At 38.2% G+C, this 19,541-nt stretch overlaps 1 protein-coding gene across 3 annotated transcripts in view; it reads right to left on the bottom strand.

Moving 5' to 3' along the window:
• The window catches only part of HCLS1 (hematopoietic cell-specific Lyn substrate 1), a 30,237-nt gene extending 11,794 nt beyond the window's left edge, over window positions 1-18,443 (bottom strand). Inside the window, exons 1-6 of one of the 3 annotated variants that reach the window (XM_054575235.1) lie at window positions 18,128-18,443; window positions 15,653-15,736; window positions 15,018-15,091; window positions 5,469-5,598; window positions 3,749-3,859; window positions 1,865-1,919 (exon numbers count right to left, since the gene is read on the bottom strand). In XM_054575235.1, coding sequence (XP_054431210.1) covers window positions 1,865-1,919; window positions 3,749-3,859; window positions 5,469-5,598; window positions 15,018-15,091; window positions 15,653-15,736 — 454 coding nt within the window. In that variant the 5' untranslated portion in view covers window positions 18,128-18,443. The remainder of the gene's footprint in view (window positions 1-1,864; window positions 1,920-3,748; window positions 3,860-5,468; window positions 5,599-15,017; window positions 15,092-15,652; window positions 15,737-18,127) is intronic. The other 2 variants (XM_054575238.1, XM_054575236.1) reach the window with 2 other exon arrangements.
• Between the last annotated feature and the right edge of the window lie 1,098 nt (window positions 18,444-19,541).

Here is a 19,541-nt window from a genome sequence, read left to right as displayed (position 1 = left end):
CCAGACAAGAGAAGGCTAAAAGAAACACCTCCACCAAACCAGCACTGTAAGATATGCTAAAGGGACTGCTTTAAGAAGATGAAAAAAAAGTCTATGAATACCCAGTTCTTTTCACAGTCACCAATACTTGATATTACCAATATTTTTAATACTTATTAATCTGATTGTGACAATGATGTGTCATTTTAATTGTTACTTTATTATTTGTTGAAATTAAATGTGTTTTTTTTTATTTCTTGCCTATTTCTATTATTTTTTTAAAAAGCTTTAAATGACTTTTTGGTATTCTTTATCCATTTTTTTGATTAAATGTTTGTAGAATTTTCCCCATCCCCCAAAAAACTATTAACCCTTTTTTAGTTGTGTTGCAAATACTTTCCTATTCTATTACTTGTCCTTTAACTTTTTTTATGTGTACATTACTGTATAGTTTTAAATGTTTAATATAGCGATATTGTTAATATTTTACTTTATAGCTGCTAAGTTTGAGTATTTTACTTTAGGGTAAGAAAAATATTGTATTTCTCCTAAAACACCTTAGATTTTTAACTCATCTGAACATTTTTTGTATAATATGTGTAATAAGGCTCTACATTTGTTTTATTTCAAGTAATAATGGTCCATGCACCTTATTTGTTGAATAAGCCTTCTTTTCCCCATTGATTTGAAATATCAGTTTAATCATATATTACATTGTTAGACAGATATATACATTTGTTTCTAGAATGCTCATTTTATTTCATTGATCTACTTGATTATTTCTGTGCTGGTGTATGTTGTTTTAATTTCTGAGACTTTATAATGGACTTAAATTTTTTTAATATTTTATAATGGATTTTGAAATTTTAAATAAATAAATAAATAAATAAAAATCTGTATTTAAAAAACTAAAAGAAGAAAGAAAGAAGGAACTCCTACCTTTTGCAACAACATGGATGGAACTGGAGAATATTAGGCTAAGTGAAATAATTCAGTTGGTAAAGACAAATACTATATGACCTCATCTAAAAGTGGAATCTATTCAAGAAAACACACTAACAAACAAAATAAACTACAGGCATGGAAACATACTTTAAGTGACCAGAGGGGATGGGGAAGGAGGACAATGGTGGGAAAAAGACGAAGAGGCTAAACAAAAACAAACAAACAAACAAAGTATTTACTAGGTAATAATCATGATTAAATTGTGTGGCATTTATAATCACATAGAACCAATATACCACATAATAATAATTGTCCAGTTGGTACAAAGAATGTAGAATATAAAGAGAATATAATTAAATTATTCTATATTTCCTATATTACTGAGGAAGAGCTAATGATTAATTTAAAATTTGATTCAAAGATGTTTGTTAAAACTTAAGGATAACCTCCTAAAATAGATTAGAATACCTTATTTTCAATCCATTAGAGGAAAAAAAGGACTAAAGAAAATTTGATCAATCTCACAGAAAGTGATAAAGGAGAAAGGAAAAAGCAAGTACATGCTTGGATTTAAAAATAAATGAGCCACGGCTGGTGTGGCTCAGATACTTGGAGCGTAATCCCATAGACTGAAAGGTCAAGGGTTTGATTTCCGGTAAGGGCACATACTCAGGTTGCAGGCTCAATGCCCTGTTGGGGCGTGTTTGAGAGAGGCAACCAATCGATGTTTCTCTCTCACATTGATGTTTCTCTCATCTCCCTTCCCGTCTCTTTAAAAGCAATGAAAAATAATGTCCTCAGTTGAGGATTAAAAAAAAAAATGAAATAGTGACGAACTGGGTCATAACTAAAAGGGATTTGTGACAGCTGTTGCTAGTTCAAGTCTGAGCAGAAGAGCAGGGGCAGTCAGGCTGCTAAAACTGAAATGCAGGGTCCTTGCCTTTCTGAGATGTGTGTTTCTCCATTTCTCCTTTGTAATCAAAGCCAACTGCCGACTACAAAAAAAAGGAGAGAGAATTGTTTAGGGTCAAAGCTGACGATTCCCCCCCACCCCCGACTTGTCCTTCCTCCCAGCTCAGCCTAGAGGTTCATTCATAGGGGCCCAGGCCTGTGTATGGGGGTTAATGTAGGAACAGATAGTACCCTGACTGGCTGGTTTCGAGGCAGTGTGCTACAAATCAATGATCAAGGATTCCGGATACTGACAGTTCTAGAGTCTAACCCCACCTCCCCTACTTAGAGTTGTTTAACTTCAGGCATGTCCTTTAATATTTGAGCCTCGGTTTTTAAATATAAAATGAAAACTAATGAGATAGGTTTACCTCTCTCATTAATACCAACTGTAAAATGGAAGAAATGATCCCTCTTCATTTGTGATATTGTGAGAACTAAAAGGGGCAAGGTGTATAAAAGTGTTTTCATTGGGTTTCTCAGTAAACTGGTGCTTTCCCTTCTAACTCTCATGAAACTAAAATGAAAGAATAATGTCTTGTAAACTAGAAAGGTACAATGAATATGTAAGAGATAGTATCCTATTATTAATTAACTATACTGTGCCTCTTTTCTTTCCATAAACACAGATGTGGATTTTGATAGAACGAGAAGCAACTGGGAGAGCCTGGATCCTAGCGGCTCCCAGGACTGGATATAAGTATTGGCCAATATCTAACATCACCACATAGCAACCTCTCCAACTTGCTCAGTAACTATGGGCCTCTATTTCAGTCTAGATTTTGCATCTTAAGAGCTATTAGTATGTATTGTCACTTGGTTTACAAGACACACTGGTTGTTTAGATGATTCAGTGTGTGGCTGTGAGACAGAAGATCAAAGAAGGAACAATGAAACATTAGGCAAAGGCAGGAGGGGGCCAAGATGGAAGAAAAATTCCAACCTGATTAGAGATAACTATACTCAGCAAGCTCCATATTCCATTCCTGCCTTTAAAAATTACCCTCTGCATATTTCCATTTCTTACTGTATGTGTTTAACTTTTCTAGTGTTTTTTTCCACCTACAATGAAATAACATCTAACACTTAGCTTTAAGGATTCAGGCCCACCTAATAAACAACTGAAGGTTAAAAAAGAATCTCAGCTAGCTATGAAGGAGCTGTCCCCTCTCTGTGCAGCTGCAGGGGAAGACACACTGTTCTGCACCTAAAAAGAGAGATCAAAGAGTTGGATCTACCAAGGAGTGAACCTGAGAACATCAATGAGTTCTCAATTGCACTCTCGTGACCACTCTGTCATCTGTAATCACTACTGTCCTTTCTTCCCTTTCCTTAAAGCTACTTTTTTTTTTTTAGTACACAAGAATCTTTCTTTAAACACTTGAACTTCAGGGATTTGGTGCTAAGTAATGTGAAAAGTAACCTTTACCTTCTAAAAGCATTGTAACCCTAATTAGTTGTTTTACTTGATTATTTGCTACCATGGTAATAATGTTTAAGCTGACATCTCTTTTTCTGAAAGGCATAAATATTTATAAGGTTTTGACATTTGTGGAGCTTTGGAATTTCCCTTTTTTCTCTTCGTGTGTACAGGCATAACAAAATCAGTGGCTTGAGGGATTCCTTATTCAAGCAGAGTTTGAGAGTCCTTGTTTCATTTAAACTAATACCTTTCAGCTCAGCATGTGACCTCTAACAGTGGCACCAAGGAACTTGCTGTGGTAGGTCACAGAATCTATCCTCATGACGAACCCTCCTTGAGTCTACTGCCCTGTTTTTCACAGGATAAGCACAGACCCACATTCTGGGGTGAGCGCTGGTAAGTCCCACATGATCTGAGTTGGGTGGTGTGGGGAAGAAAGTTGTCACTTACCTTATCTGCTCTGTCCTTCTCAACTCCATATTTGCCCCCAAAACCTCTGGCAGCATCAGTCTGAGAAGAGTGCTTTTCTACCTCAGCAACATATTCATGGCCCACAGCACTCTAAGAAGAATCAAGGACAGAATGAGTGACAAGATAAAAATAACCATAAAGGAATAAAATGATACAGGGATGGGATGGCATGTAAGAATACAAGAAATTCCCTCCTGGTTCAGACTCATAGCCTCTGACCACAGTGCCAGGTAGCACATGATGGGAGAGCAAGGTGACTTCTGGAGCCTCACATGTCCTGATTCTTCCTTAATACCATAGAGAATTCATCATTCAGGAAACTCCCAAAATGGGCTGGGAACCAGAAGGACAGAGACTAGGGAGATGGAGCTGTGGTTAAACTAGAAACAAAAGAGATCTAAAACAAGGGTGCTGTGCATCAAAATAGAAATAAGGGTAAATACTGGGGAGAAACCAAAGAGGACTGACTGGATGCCTTAGTCAGGATGGAATATTCACATAAACAGCCAGGCACCTTTGTTCTGAATCTCTTCTCCTACATGACCATCAAAGTTCAGAAATGCCACCTGAGCCCTAGTATTTAGCAATGATTGACTCTTTACACAAAAGGACGTTGGTAGACAATACTGTGAGTAGTCCAAGACAGCATGGAACTTAAATCTTTTCTATTCCCCTCCACTCTTTACTCTATCTACTGATTTATTTTCTTTTTGGTTTTAAAAAGTTATGTCTCTTCTAATATTTAGATATGGATGCTTTAATAATTTGGGAACTGAGTAATACCTCAAACCAAATAATGATGTCTTGCAGAGTCTCAGCTAAGAAGAAATTAGAAATTTCTTCTGCTTCCTCCTATATTTCCAGTCCCATGTAGGGATAAGCAACATCAGTACAGAGGCTGGCTGAAGCACGACCCTATATAAGCTCCTGAGAACTGGTTTTGCAATATTTTGGGGTATGTGTAAGTTAATTTTGCTTGTTGAATTAGGGGTAACTGAATACTTTCTTCCTAGGAATTTCATGGGAGAATGAAATGCCTACACTGTACTTTACACAGTGACAAAACAAAATACCTCTTAAGGGTGAACTAAAAGCTTTCATTGGCTTTTTTTTCTCCTTGAAAGTAAACCTTTTTTCTTTAGGAATATATCTATCTTTGAGGTTAGGAAGGTCAATGGAAAATATAATTCAATATACAAGTATCCTTTTATCATACTTTTACAGCATCTAATGGATAAAATAAAAACTATTCATATTTGAGGGCTTCTTGTAGATAAATTCACACCAATATTTTTCACACCTATATACACACTAAATAATGTATAATATATACCTAAAAACACTAAATATATAGTAGGAAAATAAAAGAAGTTGCAACATAGACATAATATACAAACATTTAAAAGCAGAAAATGATTTCAAAATATATTTTTCCCTTCTCTACTGTGCTTGTTGTGTCCTCAGTCTAGGAGTTATAGTGTGGCTGGGCTTACTATAGTCAGCCCTTCTCAGTTCTTGGCTTCCATTTTCCACTATATTTTATGAATGGGCACAGGAGAAAAATAATACAAATAATATGTGGACATTCTATTTTAAAGCCCAAATAAATACTGTATTTTCAAACAAGTTTTAAATCGTAAAGGCAACAAATGAATGAGTCTTTCTTTTTTATCAAGCAAATATTTTCCTTTCAACTCACCTTGTCCATTCGGTCTCTTTCCACACCAAACCGACCACCATAGCCATGAGATGCTTTGGGCCCTGATTCCAACTCCTTCTTCTTCAGCATATCATGTTCCTCTGACACTTTGTTCCTAAGCTGGTGGATGCTGGAAGTAACCACATGATAGAGGCTCTTCTAGCACAGGGAAGTCAACAGACCCTCCTTCCCAGAAAAATGGAAATCTTAAGGTGTGTTTTGTTTATTTTTAGCAAGAACCTGAGCCCCTAAACTGTGTCTGAGCTGGGTCTGGGAGTAAGAGATTAATGTGGCCTACATACCATAGCCTGATTCTTTCCATAAGCCAATAGTATTTTCTCTAGCTGCTATTTTGCTCACCAAAGTACCTGCTGATACTTAGTTCCATTTATCATGTTCATTAGAGGACAATGGTACCCATATCCCAGTACCTGGGGAATTATTTTCCTTTCTCAATGAATTTGCTTCCTAGCAATTAGGTACTCTATCTCAAGAAGCACAAAAACATTCATATATCCTTCTATCCATACAATGTAGACTTCAGAGTCTAGCTTAATAAAGTAATTTTAAATATGGAAAAACTTAATGTCTAATGATATTCACTGAACCATTGTACATAGTAATAACAAGGACCAAGAAACAACTTATATGGCCAATAACTGAAGAAGAGTTAAGTAAATTGCAATATTATCTCTCAATAGCATACTAGGAAGTCACTTAAAATGATAGTTATGAAAAATGTAGGACTGGGACATTTATCTACATATTAAGTATTTTCTGTATTTTGTCAAAAATAAATGCCCATCACCCGCATCCACAAATCTGAAGAGAACTGAAAACTAATAAAAGCTAATTAATAAAATTCACTGTTATCACTAATTGTTGAAACACTTTGAGGCTCCATTAACCTTGATTTGGGACACCACTGTCACTGAGAGAATGTAACACCAAAAAGAGGCATTCTTCTTACTTCACTTCCATCTTTACCATGAGCCTAGAGAGTACCTGTACATGTCTTTTTGGTGTGAAGACATGAAGTGATAGCTCAGTACCAGCACCAGCATCAATAAGTGACCATCAGGACTGGCATTTGGACATACATAAAGGCCCCTGAGGATTCTTGGAAACATTTGGGCAAGAGAACCCTAAATAAAATAATTGACTTCCTACAGCAAGAAATGAATGTTTAGGGAATTGAGATAGTGATGTAACTGGAATTTCACTAAACCAGAAACATTGGTAATAGGTAGAATGGCCATTTCACAGCAGAAATTCTCATCTTTCATGGAAGAATAGATCCATCTGGTGGCCTTGTAGTGTAAGCCATCAAAGGCCTTTTGTAAAAGCCTTCTCAGCTTTAGTCACAGTTAATTTTAGAAATCTGGCTTTGAACCAGATGAAATTAAACTAAGTGCTGGAAGAACCCTCTGTTCCCATGCCTGCTCTAAACCCTCTGGCAGCAATGAAGGCAGAGATCCTGTGTCGCTAGTTCAACAACACTAACACTTTAGAACTGCCTGTGTCAAGGCAGATACTGGTTCCAAGAACATGTTAATGACTGATATTTCCCAACCAACATACTCAGATGAAGAATGAAGGAAATGGGGCTAAGCACTACTTTTAAATGTGAAAAGTCTGCAAAGTTTTAATGAGTCCAATGATTGTTACATGGGTCATAACTATGCTGTAGGTGAAAACAAGTTTTTAAAAGGGATTAGAAAATGAGATTCAGAAATATAACCTAAGGTATAACAGCAAGGTTAGTTAGAAGATCGTGCCAGTAGATAACATAATTTGAATGAAAATGTTGGGGCCAAAGAAGACCAACTTCTATCAAATTCTTTAGAATATAGTTGAAGCCACTGTAAGTAGGTCTTAGTTATATCAGTCCTTCATTTAGTAAATATTAATTAAATATTAATTAAACTTTTGAGTGTTAGGCCCTGAGGACACAAAGGTGATTTGTATATGGAGATAGTGGTCAGGTGGAAGAGGAAGAAAAGACAACAAAAAATTACAATTCAATGTGCTTAATGGTATACCTAAGAAACTTTTGGCACATTAACTCTCAGATGCCTATTTTAAGTTTAAAAATACCTCAGAACTGTTAAAGCAATACCATTTATGGGAACCAAGTGAAATTCAGGGCCTCAAAAAGGAGCTAAGAAAAGGAACAGATCTTGTTTTTGTTACAAAAATAAAAGCACAAAGGTAATTCAGACTATAGAATTTTATTCCAAACAAAATCCTACAAAGAATTTACCACGCCCCCCAAAAAAGTGCTACTAGAGCCAGTAAGTACATTTGGCAAGGTCTCAGGATGCAAGGTCCCTATCAAAATCAATGTTATTTTGACATATTAGCCATATATACTGGAAATTGTAAGTTAAAAATAAATGTGACTTACCATCACATGAAATCACATAAAATATTTTAGCATAAATTTAACAAAATATATGCAAGACCTGAACACATAAAAGCATTCCTGAAAAAAATTAGTCTTAAATAAATGGAGAGATATCCCACATTCATGTATTGGAAAAATCAAGATCATTAAGATGTCAGTTATTTACAAAATAATCCACAGATTCAGTGCAATCTCAACCAAAATACCAATAGATGTATTCGTAGGAATTGACAAACTTATTCTAAAATATATGTGGAAATGGAAAATCCTAGAATAGTAAATGTTTTAATTGGAGGAGTATTTGATTTTATCACTTGTTATAAAGCTACAATATACTTTGTGTGATTAGCGCAGTATAGTATTGGGCAGGGATTGTACCATACCATAGATGAATAAAATCATCTAGAAATAGACCCCCATGTATATGGCCAAAGATGCCAGGTAAGTCATTGAGGAAAGAATGGTCTTTTAATGGTGTTGGAATAATGAACTATCCATATGGAAAAAAACCAACCTCAATCTTTGTCTCATACGGTACACAAAAACTTATTTGATCACAGGCTTAAATGTAAAAGCTAAAATTATAAATATTTTAGGGCAAAACATAGAAGAAAATTTTCATAATTTTGAAATAGGCATAAATTTCTTAGACGTATAAAGCATTAACCATAAAATTGTTTATAAACTAGACTTCTTCAGAATTAATATCTTTAAAAGAGCCATTAATAAAATAAAAAGGTGAGTAACACTCTGGATTAAATATTTGTACAACATATTTCACAAAAGATTTGTATCTAAAATATATAAAGAACTCTTAAAACAATAAAAATACAAACAAGCCACTATAAAAGTGGGAAAAAAGATTTGAACAGACACCAAAATGAACATACAAAGGTACATGAATGGCATTTGAAAAGAGGCTCAGTAAAACTACTCACCAGAAAACACAAATTAAAATCAGCACATATCCACAATAGTGGCAAATAAAAATTCTAACAAGCTAAGTGTAGACAAGGATGTGGAGCTATTAAAAACCAAACATTAGTGGCCCTGACTGGTGTGGCTCAGTGGATTGAGCACCAGCTTATGAACCAGAGGGTCACTGGTTTGATTCCCGGTCAGGGCGCATGCTTGGGTTGCAGGCCAGGTCCCCAGTAGGGGGGTGTATGAGAAGAAACCACACATTGATGTTTCTCTCCCTCTTTCTCCCTCCTTTCCCCTCTCTCTAAAATAAATAAATAAAATATTTTAAAAAAACATTATTGGAAGGAATGAAAAATGGTATTAATGAATTCCTATCAGAAAATAATTTGTTAGGACAGACTTCTGGTCAAGATGGTGGCATAAGTAAACATGGCTCGCATCGTCACAAACCACATCAAAATTACAACTAAATTATAGAGCAACCATCATTCAGAACCATCAGAAATCTAGTTGAATAGAAGTCTGACAACTATGGAATTAGAGAAACTACATCCATCCAGACTGGTAGGAAGGGTGGAGATGTAGAACAGGCTGGTCCCACATCTACATGTGGTGGATAAAAATTTGGGAGGAATAACTCAGGAGTGAGGAGTCCCAGCCCCATACCAGGAGCCCCAGCCCACGGTTCCAGTGCCAGGAAGATTAGTCCCCATAACTTCTGGCTGCAAAAACCAGGGGGATTGAGTTGGTGGCAGAAACTTCTGGAGTCCCAACACTACCTCTTAAAGAACACACTCATGAACTTACTCAGACTCACCCTCTCTGAGCTCCAGCACCAGGGTAGCAGCTTGAAAGGCACCAGTGGCATACAGGGAGGAACTGAAGTGGCTGGCATCAAGGTGAGAGCTGGGGAACAGCTTTCTCCCAGACAGAAAGGCCGGCAGAAGCCATTGTCCCTTTTCTGAACCTTCCTCCCAACAGAGCCACAGGTGCCATATCTGACACTACATCAACCTAGCTAACACTGTTTTCCCCACCCTAGAGGTCCCCTGAGACTCTGTCCCACCAACTTATAGGCCCACCCAAGCTGTTAACAGAGACTTTTCCATATAGTCTTGACTCATGCTTTACAACTTCCTAAATCCTCTCAAACAAGCAACAGCTGGCCTCAGTGAGCCCCAAGCCCGGCCTAACAGCAACCAGCCTGGATTCATAGCTTGGCTTCATCTGGGAATCTGCAGACCCAGTACAAATAGCAACCATCTCAGAAGGCTTGATGGTTCCGGCAGGATGGACCCAGGCAAAACACGGGTCAGGGCTGACCTTGGCCTGCAACACCCAGGAAATTCCAGAGCCAGCACACCCAGCGGACAGCTAAAAACCATGTTGGAGCACAACCTCCCTGCCCCTGCACTGCTGATCTTTCATAAAGGGTGGAGGTTGGTGGTCTGTGGTCACAGCCAGTCCTTACAACTGACTGGCCTGAGTAAATGCCTCCCATTGACCTGCCAGTAGCAACCAAGGCTCAACTACAAGAAGAGGGCGTACTCAGCCCACACAAAAGGTGCACCTGGAGTATCCAGCATTGGGGGGATGCTGTGCCAATGGACCCTACAGGACATCTACTACATTAGACCATGCTATCAAGACAGCAGCTCTACCTAATACATAGAAACAAACACAGGGAGGCTGCCAAAATTAGGAGACAAAGAAACATGGCCCAAATGAAAAGGTAGATAAAAACTCCAGAAAAATAGCCAAACGAAATGGAGATAAGCAATCTATCAGATGCAGAGTTCAAAACACTTGTTATAAGGATGCTCAAGGAACTTAGTGAGGACCTCAACAGCATAAAAAAGATCCAATCAGAAATGAAGGATTCACTAATTGAAATAAAGAACAATTTACAGGGAAATAACAGTAGAGTGGATGAAGCCAAGAGTCTAATCAATCATTTGGAACATAAGGAACCAAAAAACAACCAATCAAACAAGAAGAAGAGGAAAGATCCAAAAAAGCAAGGATAGTGTAAGCAGCCTCTGAGACAACTTGAAGCATACTAACACTCACATTGCAGAGGTGCTAGAAGGAAAAAAGAAAGAGCAAGAAATTGGAAATCTATTTGAAAAAATAATAAAAGAAAACTTTCCTAATTTAGTGAAGGAAATAGTCATGCAAGTTTAGGGAGAACAGAGAGGCCCACTAACAAGACGGATGTAAAGAGGACCACTACAAGCCAAAAGTTAAAGAGAGAAACTTAAAAGCAGCAAGAGAAAATCAGTTAGTTACCTAAAGGGGAGTTCCTATAAGACTGTCAGCTGATTTCTCAAAAGAAACTTTGAAGGCTAGACGAGATTGGCAAGAAATATTCAAAGTCAGGAAAAGCAGGGACCTACAACCAAGACAGCTCTACCCAGCAAAGCTATCATTTAGAATTGAAGGACAGATAAAGAACTTCCCAGACAAGAAAAAACTAAAGGAGTTCATCATCACCAAACCATTATTATGTGAAATGTTCTAGGGACTTATTTAAGAAAAAGAAGAATATCAAAAAGATGAGATGGGGATGGGGGAGAATGCATGAAGAGGTGAGGGGATTAAGAAATACAAATAGGTAGTTACAGCATAGCCATGGGGACAAAAAGTACAGTATAGGAAATGGAGTAGCCAAAGAACTTTTACACATGACCCATGGAAATGAACAATGGTGTGGGAATTGCCTGAGGGATTGGGGAATGCTGGGTGGAGGGGAGCAATGGGGGGAAAACTGGGATAACTAATAGCATAATCAGTAATATATAATTTTTAAAAAGTAAGAAAGTAATTTGTTAGTTTCTTAAAAAGTGAAACACACATTTAATGTATGAGTCAGCAATTCTGCTTCTAGAGCTTTCCCAAAAGAAATAAAAACATGTCAATGAAAAGATTTGAGCCCAAATGTTCAGGACAGCTTTATTTGTCATAGGACTAAGCTGTCAACAACCTAAATGTCCACCAACAGGGTAACAGGTAAAACAAATTGTAGTATATCTCCATACAATTGGATACTACTTGACAATAATAAAGAACCATAGACTGATACACAAAAGACTATAGATAGATCTAAAAAACATTATGCTGAGCAAAAGAAGATAGAAACAAAAGAAAAATGTCTATATTATTGCATTACATGACATTGTAAGATAGGAAAAACTAATCTGTAGTGATAAGAGGCAGATCAGTGCTTATATCCATCCAGGAGAGGGAATGAGGTGTATTGACTATAAAGAGGCACAGGAGTACGAATGGGCAAGAGTGACAAGAAGAAGATGGAGAAAAGGGCAATGACCCATGAAAACCAGGCATTTCCTAGTAAACACTAGGCTGCTTGCAGCTGCCTGGCTGGGACTCCTTTATACAATAGATGATGGATAGATATGGTCATTTGAGTTTTTCACCTAATCACCAAACCACTCCCCAATTTATATTAGGCAGACCTAAAAAGGAAAGATCATTGTGGGGGGAAGGTAATGAGATTAGTATGAACCACAATCACTTCCTTTTCCTGCTTTGAGTCATCTCAGTTCTGCAGCTACTGTTTTCTCCAACTTCTTCTTCTTTCCCAAGGACCTTGGTGATTACCATCTGACTAGCATAATCAGTAATATATAATTTTAAAAAATTAAGAAAGTAATTTGTTAGTTTCTTAAAAAGTGAAACACACATTTAATGTATGAATCAGCAATTCTGCTTCTAGAGCTTTCCCAAAAGAAATAAAAACATGTCAATGAAAAGATTTGAGCCCAAATGTTCAGGACAGCTTTATTTGTCATAGGACTAAGCTGTCAACAACCTAAATGTCCACCAACAGGGTAACAGGTAAAACAAATTGTAGTATATCTCCATACAATTGGATACTACTTGACAATAATAAAGAACCATAGACTGATACACAAAAGACTATAGATAGATCTAAAAAACAAGGACCTTGGTGATTACCACCTGAACTTAAAGATTGGCTGAGCCCACACTAGCCAGAGAGAATCCTGGAGGACTTACTGCTGGAAGGTTGTCTAGAGGACTTTTGATTCCAATGGGAAAATTGTGAATATGAAAAGAGAAGTGACTTGTGCCAGGTTACCTGGCTAGTCACTAGCAGAGACTGGACTTTTACACCTTGGTAGTATGGATAAATGGGAGGGCAGCTGGTTTTGTATAAATGTCTCCACTATTTATTCTATCATATATAGGTCCAGTAAGGTTAATAAGGGAACACGTAGGGTCACCAAATTTTACAATCCCAAGGATCTCCAGTCATCTTAATGTATCTACTGGATTGTGCCACATGACAGTCCACATAGACACTACTTAGGAAGAAAGAAGATTGTCTTCTGTTTACATGTTTATGTTAGGTTTTTAGAAAGAGAATCTGATTAAAATCTATATTAGCAGAAAAGAGAAATAACATTATTGAGCTGCTAAGAGTTACTAAGTACTGCTCTAGACATCAATACATATTAGCCTACTGAATTCTGCAGGGTAGCTATTATTATCCTCATCAAATAAGTAAATAATAATAATAATAAATAAATAAATAAATAAGCAAGCAAGCTGAGATTCAGAGAGGTTACATGTCTAAATTCACATTTCTGGTAATGGTAGAGCTGCAAATGCAAACTCAAGTTCTTTCCATAAGTCATGGCAGGATTTAGGAGTCTTCCTTAAAATGTTCTCCTACTATGCATGAGACAGGCACTGGGAGGGAAAAGGTACAAGGAGGTTTGTGTACTAATCTTAATAGTTCTCAGGATACCAGGGCTAAGGAATCTTTACTCAGAAAGAAAATAGGTCCTCTTTTTTAATTTTTTGGATTGTTGAGCTTACAGAAGGTATAAAGGAGCTTTCTGCATGACCATGATTCATTATTTTTTCATCTCCCCAACTGCTACCAGAATTTCTTGGTTTGTTTAAGAATACTATTCATTATAATTACTTAAGATAAACCATTTATATCTGTTTAAACAACAGTGCATAGTACTCAACATTATCAAATTGTATAAAAATATGCCAAGTTTTCATAGTGTGTTGCTTATGCAATGCGGCAATCCACTGACATTTTTTAAATGTAGGGAGAAATAGGTTTAAAACACTGTTTTAAAACCATAGTGGGGGGGCAGTTAAAATGGAGCTTAAAGCTGTATTAGTTTTGCAAATTTGTGTGTAGTTGCAATTTTTGTTTTTATTTTGCTTTTGTTATACTGTTTACAGTGTCTACCTTGCTACTGAAATTGGACATTCTGGTAATATCCAAAGTAGACAGCCCTGGTTAGATGATCCTGAATAATCCAGGAAGGAGAAGAAGGAATCTCTCAATCTGACCATACAATATAGCTCACAGAAATCCGTAGAGATATCTGTAAGTACCTTCTCTCTTTACAGTATCAGAGTTTTTTGTTTTGCTTTCTTTTTTTTTTTTTTTTAGTAAAATATTGGGTCATTATTTTTAGGACCCTTAAACAGCATTACTAAAATAGTTTAAATCAAGATTTTCAAGTGTCACATTTCTTCATATCACCTTTCATAGCTTCCAACTTCTATCAAGTAGCCAAACACAAATTTTTGTTTTAAAAATCATTCAGACTGGGTGTGGGACCTGATATTGTTCTCTTTTTACAATGTTTATTCTGAGTGCTTTACCTAGGCGTCTTACTGAATCCTCCTTGGCCCATCTGAAACCACCATACATTCTAGGCATACCTTTATATTTTTGTGGGTGGATGGATGGATAGAGAGAGAGAGAGAGAATGATATAACTTCAGCATTTGAGCCACTTCCTCTCTGAATCCCTTGTAATTGACCCCCTTGGGGAAACAGTGTAGTTATTAGAAAGAAAAAAGAAATAATAGGGTTAGGGGAATAACAGCAGACACATGAAACAGAAATACACAATGACATGAATACATAGGAACACACAGGGACAGATTCAAGAAAAAACCTGGGGTGGCTAACACACAATACAGTGTACAGATGATGTATTACAGAATTGTACACCTGGGTAATTTTGTTAACCAATGTCAACCCAATTAATTTTTTTAAAAAAGAAAAGAAAAAGAAAGAAAGGCCACAAAGATTCATAGACACAAACTACCTTCTCTCTTTCCTTCTTTCTTGAGTCTCCAAAGTTTTCTTTAGGCTCTTTCCACATTGCTTTCCCACTCCCTAGTCCATTTGGCACTTACTTGATATGCTCTGTGCGTCCAGAGCCCTCGATGGTCTTGGCTCCCCACCGTTGCTCCTTCTCAGAGATGTCATTCTGCAAAAGACAGCACTCAGCAATTAGTGATGGCAAGAGATATGGCGCACCGAGAGGGACCACACAGCTGACACATGTGTCCTCCATGTCCCCTGCATTTGCTGCCTTCTTCAGTGAGATGTCTCTGTGTGCATCCACCTGGCTCCCATGTTAAACTATACTGGTGAGTTCTGAAACCTCCCTTCTTACTGCATCCCTCACACTTTCCCTTTCAGGTCTCCCACAACTGCAGAATCCCCCAAATTCCAAATGTCTAGCCCAAACCCTGGCTTGTAGGCCAGAAAGACCCAGAATAACCTGTTCCTTCAGCATAGCCTGTCATAGCCCATCAATCACAATGTCAAACTCCTCTCTACTTCTCACCTGTCTCCATCTATCCTCACCATCAAATATCATGCATCCTCCACTCATTACAGCCAACTGCCCTACCAGTCCATTCTGTCATGAGGACTCTCTCGGCCCCAGACTGTCCTTTTTCTTAGCCCCCCAAAAGGTTACAGAGTGGCCCAGATGCCTCCTCTTCACCTTTCATTGTTCAAGCAAAGCCATTTCCAAACTCACCACAAAGTCAGGGTCTGTGTCCCAGTCATCACCTTGGGTCTCCACGGAAACAGATACATCATGTCCTACCACAGACTTCCACATCTGAGGGTGGCACAGAAGATGGCAACCAATTAGAGGGAAAAAATCAAGAGGAGGGAAAACAAGAATGCTGAAGTCAATGATATAGCAGCTCAATATTTCTTGCCATTCTTTATTAGAAGATAATAGAAGCTGAGGCAAAGCAGATGGGAGTTTTAGGAAACTGCCTCTGGGGATTTATTTAAGACAAACTAACATGGCCTGGGCACACCTCCGTCTAGAGGAAAGTCATTATGGATGTAGGTAACACTAAATAACCCAGGCGTCAAAAGTGCTGGGATCATTCATTTGCCAAGAGACCAGCCAGGCAGTGGCTGGAAGCGGTAATCAATGAGGGGTGCTAGAACATTGCTAGAATTATAGCACAATTTCACTCAGGTTTCTACATATGACTCTTTTTATAGCTATCAAAACATATATTTCTTGATAAAGCGAACATTTACATACCTCTCTACAACCTGCTTAAAACTCTATTAAGCAATTTTCTAACCCCCAAAGAAGTACAAGTGCTATTCCATCTCACTCAGACCAGGCACTGAACAGTGGCATGAGGTCAGTAGCTGAAATTTTTGCCCTGGACAATACATGGGGAAGCATTTTTGCTGGGAATAAGTCACTTATTCTCCCATTTTTAAAAACAGTTCACTTATATTTTGAAAGAAGATAACTGATGCAAAACTAGCATGTAATAAATCCCTCATTTTGAACATCAGAAGTTATTATATTTTTATTAACTAAATAAATGATAAAGAACTGCTTAGAGAACACCAATTTGAAGGAGAACCAAATTATTATTCTACTGGGGCATCCCCAGTGTTTCCACTGGCCCTGAAAACTGTGCACGAAGAGCTACACAGCTGCTCTGCATCTGTCGGTTCCTGGATCTTGGTGGGAAGAGGAAACAGGCAATGCTCATCTGATCTCATAGCCGCTGAGACTTCATCACCCTGATACTACTTGCTAGCTGCTAACCCCCCTGCCCATCTCTTCTTGCTCAGACTCCCTCGTCCCACTGATGTCTTTCCCATGCTCTTCCCTCTCTTAAGAGTCTCTTCTTACAACCACTCCTGGGATGCTGTGGCGCCTCCGCCCAGGCCCTCAGACTCTCTGTTCTTCTCCAGTTGAAAACGCCTTCTCCAGCTCTTTGAAAAATGTTGTGGAAACCAGCCCAAGGGAAGTTTGTGGTAAGTTGATTAAATAGATGCAAGGAAGACACTGGAGAAGTATTGACTAAATCAGCTGCACTTTGAGATGACTCACTGCTGAGAGCAGCTCTACCTTCCCCTGTGAGGCAACAATTATAGATGCTACAGGAAGGTAGACAAGACGAGGGCCCTGGCTCCTGGGCTGCTCTGCAATAGGAGGACTGCACACAGAAGACTGGAAAGGAGACATTTCTGAACTACTCTTGAGCAATAAGAAAGCAATGTGGACTGATGGTCCTATTCTATTTCCTGCTCTTCCTCCAACGCCTCAACCCGACTCTCCCAATAGTCTCCCATCCTCAAGTGTTTTTGAAACAAAGAGAGAATTTCCTGACACAGAGACAACTGAATATCCTTGAGCTACTAGCCAGAAACAGGGAAACCACGACGCACTATCTAGAGGTGGGACACCAGAGAGTAACTTGGTGAGGCATGGTGCCCAGAACATCAGGCGCCAACAAGGGCCTCATCATAAGGCTGCCTCATGGCATCAGTAAAGTACATGGACAGGGAGTCAGAAAATCACCTATCTTTATTACTAAGCCCCTTGGGAACATGAGTAAGAGGAGCAACAAAGAGTACGTACTTATTTGCCAGGTACCAGGGTAGGCAATTTATAAATATTAATTTAAATAATTTGGTAAATCATCAAACGCTTCAGATGCTCAATTTTCCCCCAATTGACAAATAGGTTAACCTAGCTAATACATAAAGTTCCCTCCATTTCTGACTTTCCGGGATTCTGTGATCATACAATCACAGAAACTAGTCCTAGTCACACCATCATCCTATTTGGCCTCTATCATCTCTTAGTTTTCAGTACTGGTGCACTTGAGCAACTACTTCCTGATCTATTAACGTCATTTATGTGAATTGTGTCTCTCTGCTAAATCATACACTCTCCAAGAGCAGCGACTTTGTCTTCACCTCTTGTGGCCCTCCTCCCTCCTCAGTGCCTAGGAGAAACTGGTCTTAAGAGAAGGTTGTAGATTCTGCAGAAACCAGGGGTCCTGGATTGGATAGCTGCTGAATCATGTTTCCCGGGTTCCAGCCACCCACTTCTGTTTCCATCCCCAGCTACTCATTGTCCACAACCTCGCCCACACAGGCCTTCTGGCCGTAAAAGGTTAAAAGCCTACTAGCAGTGACTTCATCTCCCAATAATAAGAGCCAGGTAGGTTCCTCTTACCTCAACTCTTGTCCTGTGCTCCCTTTCCCACTGCTCAGAGTACCCACCTCCAACAGTGCAAGTGTTGGCTCTAAACTCCCAGCTACTCACGTCGACACTTGGCTCCTTCTCTGGCTGCTGCCACTTTTGAGTGAGAAAATGAGCTGCTACTTCAGTTCCGTATTCAGGTTTTCTGTCATTTCCTGCCACCGAGTCCTCACAGTTACTTCCTGAAGTTTGAGTCAGTTACTTCTGCTTAGGCACTTAAACAAAAAAAGGACTGTTTCATCTTTTGCAAGGCTTCAAAGGTCATGGGGAAGTAAAAAAAAAATGCTCTTACTCTCAGAGTATATATCTGGTCAGGCAAGCAAAACATTCAACCAAAACTGAATTTGTGTCATAAATATGCAGGCAGTTGTATGTGTAAAGGAATGCAGACAGTTTGATATTGGCTAAAGTAATCAAGGAAGGCTTAATGGGAAAAGTAATTTTTATGTGGATCTTGCAGGGTAAGATTTAAACAGAAACTCACCTTTACATTACAGCAGTTCAAACTGGGGTTTGCATATAGTAGGAGTTCAAATAAATATTGATCAATTGAATGATGAAAGGGAACAAGTCACAGGGCCAAGGCAAGACATGGAGAGAGAAAAATTCAAGATTGTTTAGGGGACAATGAGGAGTCTGAGCTAACTCATAGAGTTGATTCCTAGTAGGAAGAAGTCTGAAAGAACTAAGTGGTACCAGATGATGGGAGGCTGTGGCATCTTGTACTACTGTTTACCAAGATTTGCTGCCTCTTTCTTCTTAAAGTAAGACTTGCTCAGGCAACTTGTTTTGGCCAGTGAAATATGAGTAATGAAATACTGAACTGACCAAAAATTCCATGTTTTTTTCCATAAAATGAAAGATGCAGTTTTCATTTTCACCAATAACTTTACTGTTTTGGATATTTTGAGTATGTTGGCTATCTCCCACATGGTATAACATTGATTATTCTTAGTTAATGTCTCGATTTGATCGCTAGCAACTTCAACTTGTCTATGTGACTGTGGAGCATTGTTCAGCGAAAAATCTCCAGCACAAAAATTCACAAACCACTTTTCACACGTTTTCATTAGTCACGGCACCTACTTCATATACTGCATAAATCTTTTTTTGCGGTTTGGTTGTGTTTTTACCTTTCTTGAAATAATAAAACATAATGAAATAGTAAAACATAATGTTTCATATTTTCTTCCATCTTCAATATTAAAATGGCTACACAGAAATTCACCAATTTTGATGTTTTTTCTAAATGCACACTGATATGACAGCTGTCACAATACAATCAAACAAAATTGTTTCAAAAGTAGGTAAAGACAACTAAGCACTACTACAGCTAGCTTATGGGAAAAAAACAAACACGCTTTTTGGCTTACCCAATACATGACTT

Source organism: Pteronotus mesoamericanus, unplaced genomic scaffold, assembly GCF_021234165.1.
Source record: "Pteronotus mesoamericanus isolate MK-2021 breed Mesoamerican mustached bat unplaced genomic scaffold, CSHL_Meso_final contig_27, whole genome shotgun sequence".
NCBI lineage: Eukaryota > Metazoa > Chordata > Mammalia > Chiroptera > Mormoopidae > Pteronotus > Pteronotus mesoamericanus.
Note: the sequence above shows the minus strand (reverse complement) of the source record. Positions and strands in the feature narration are given on the sequence as shown.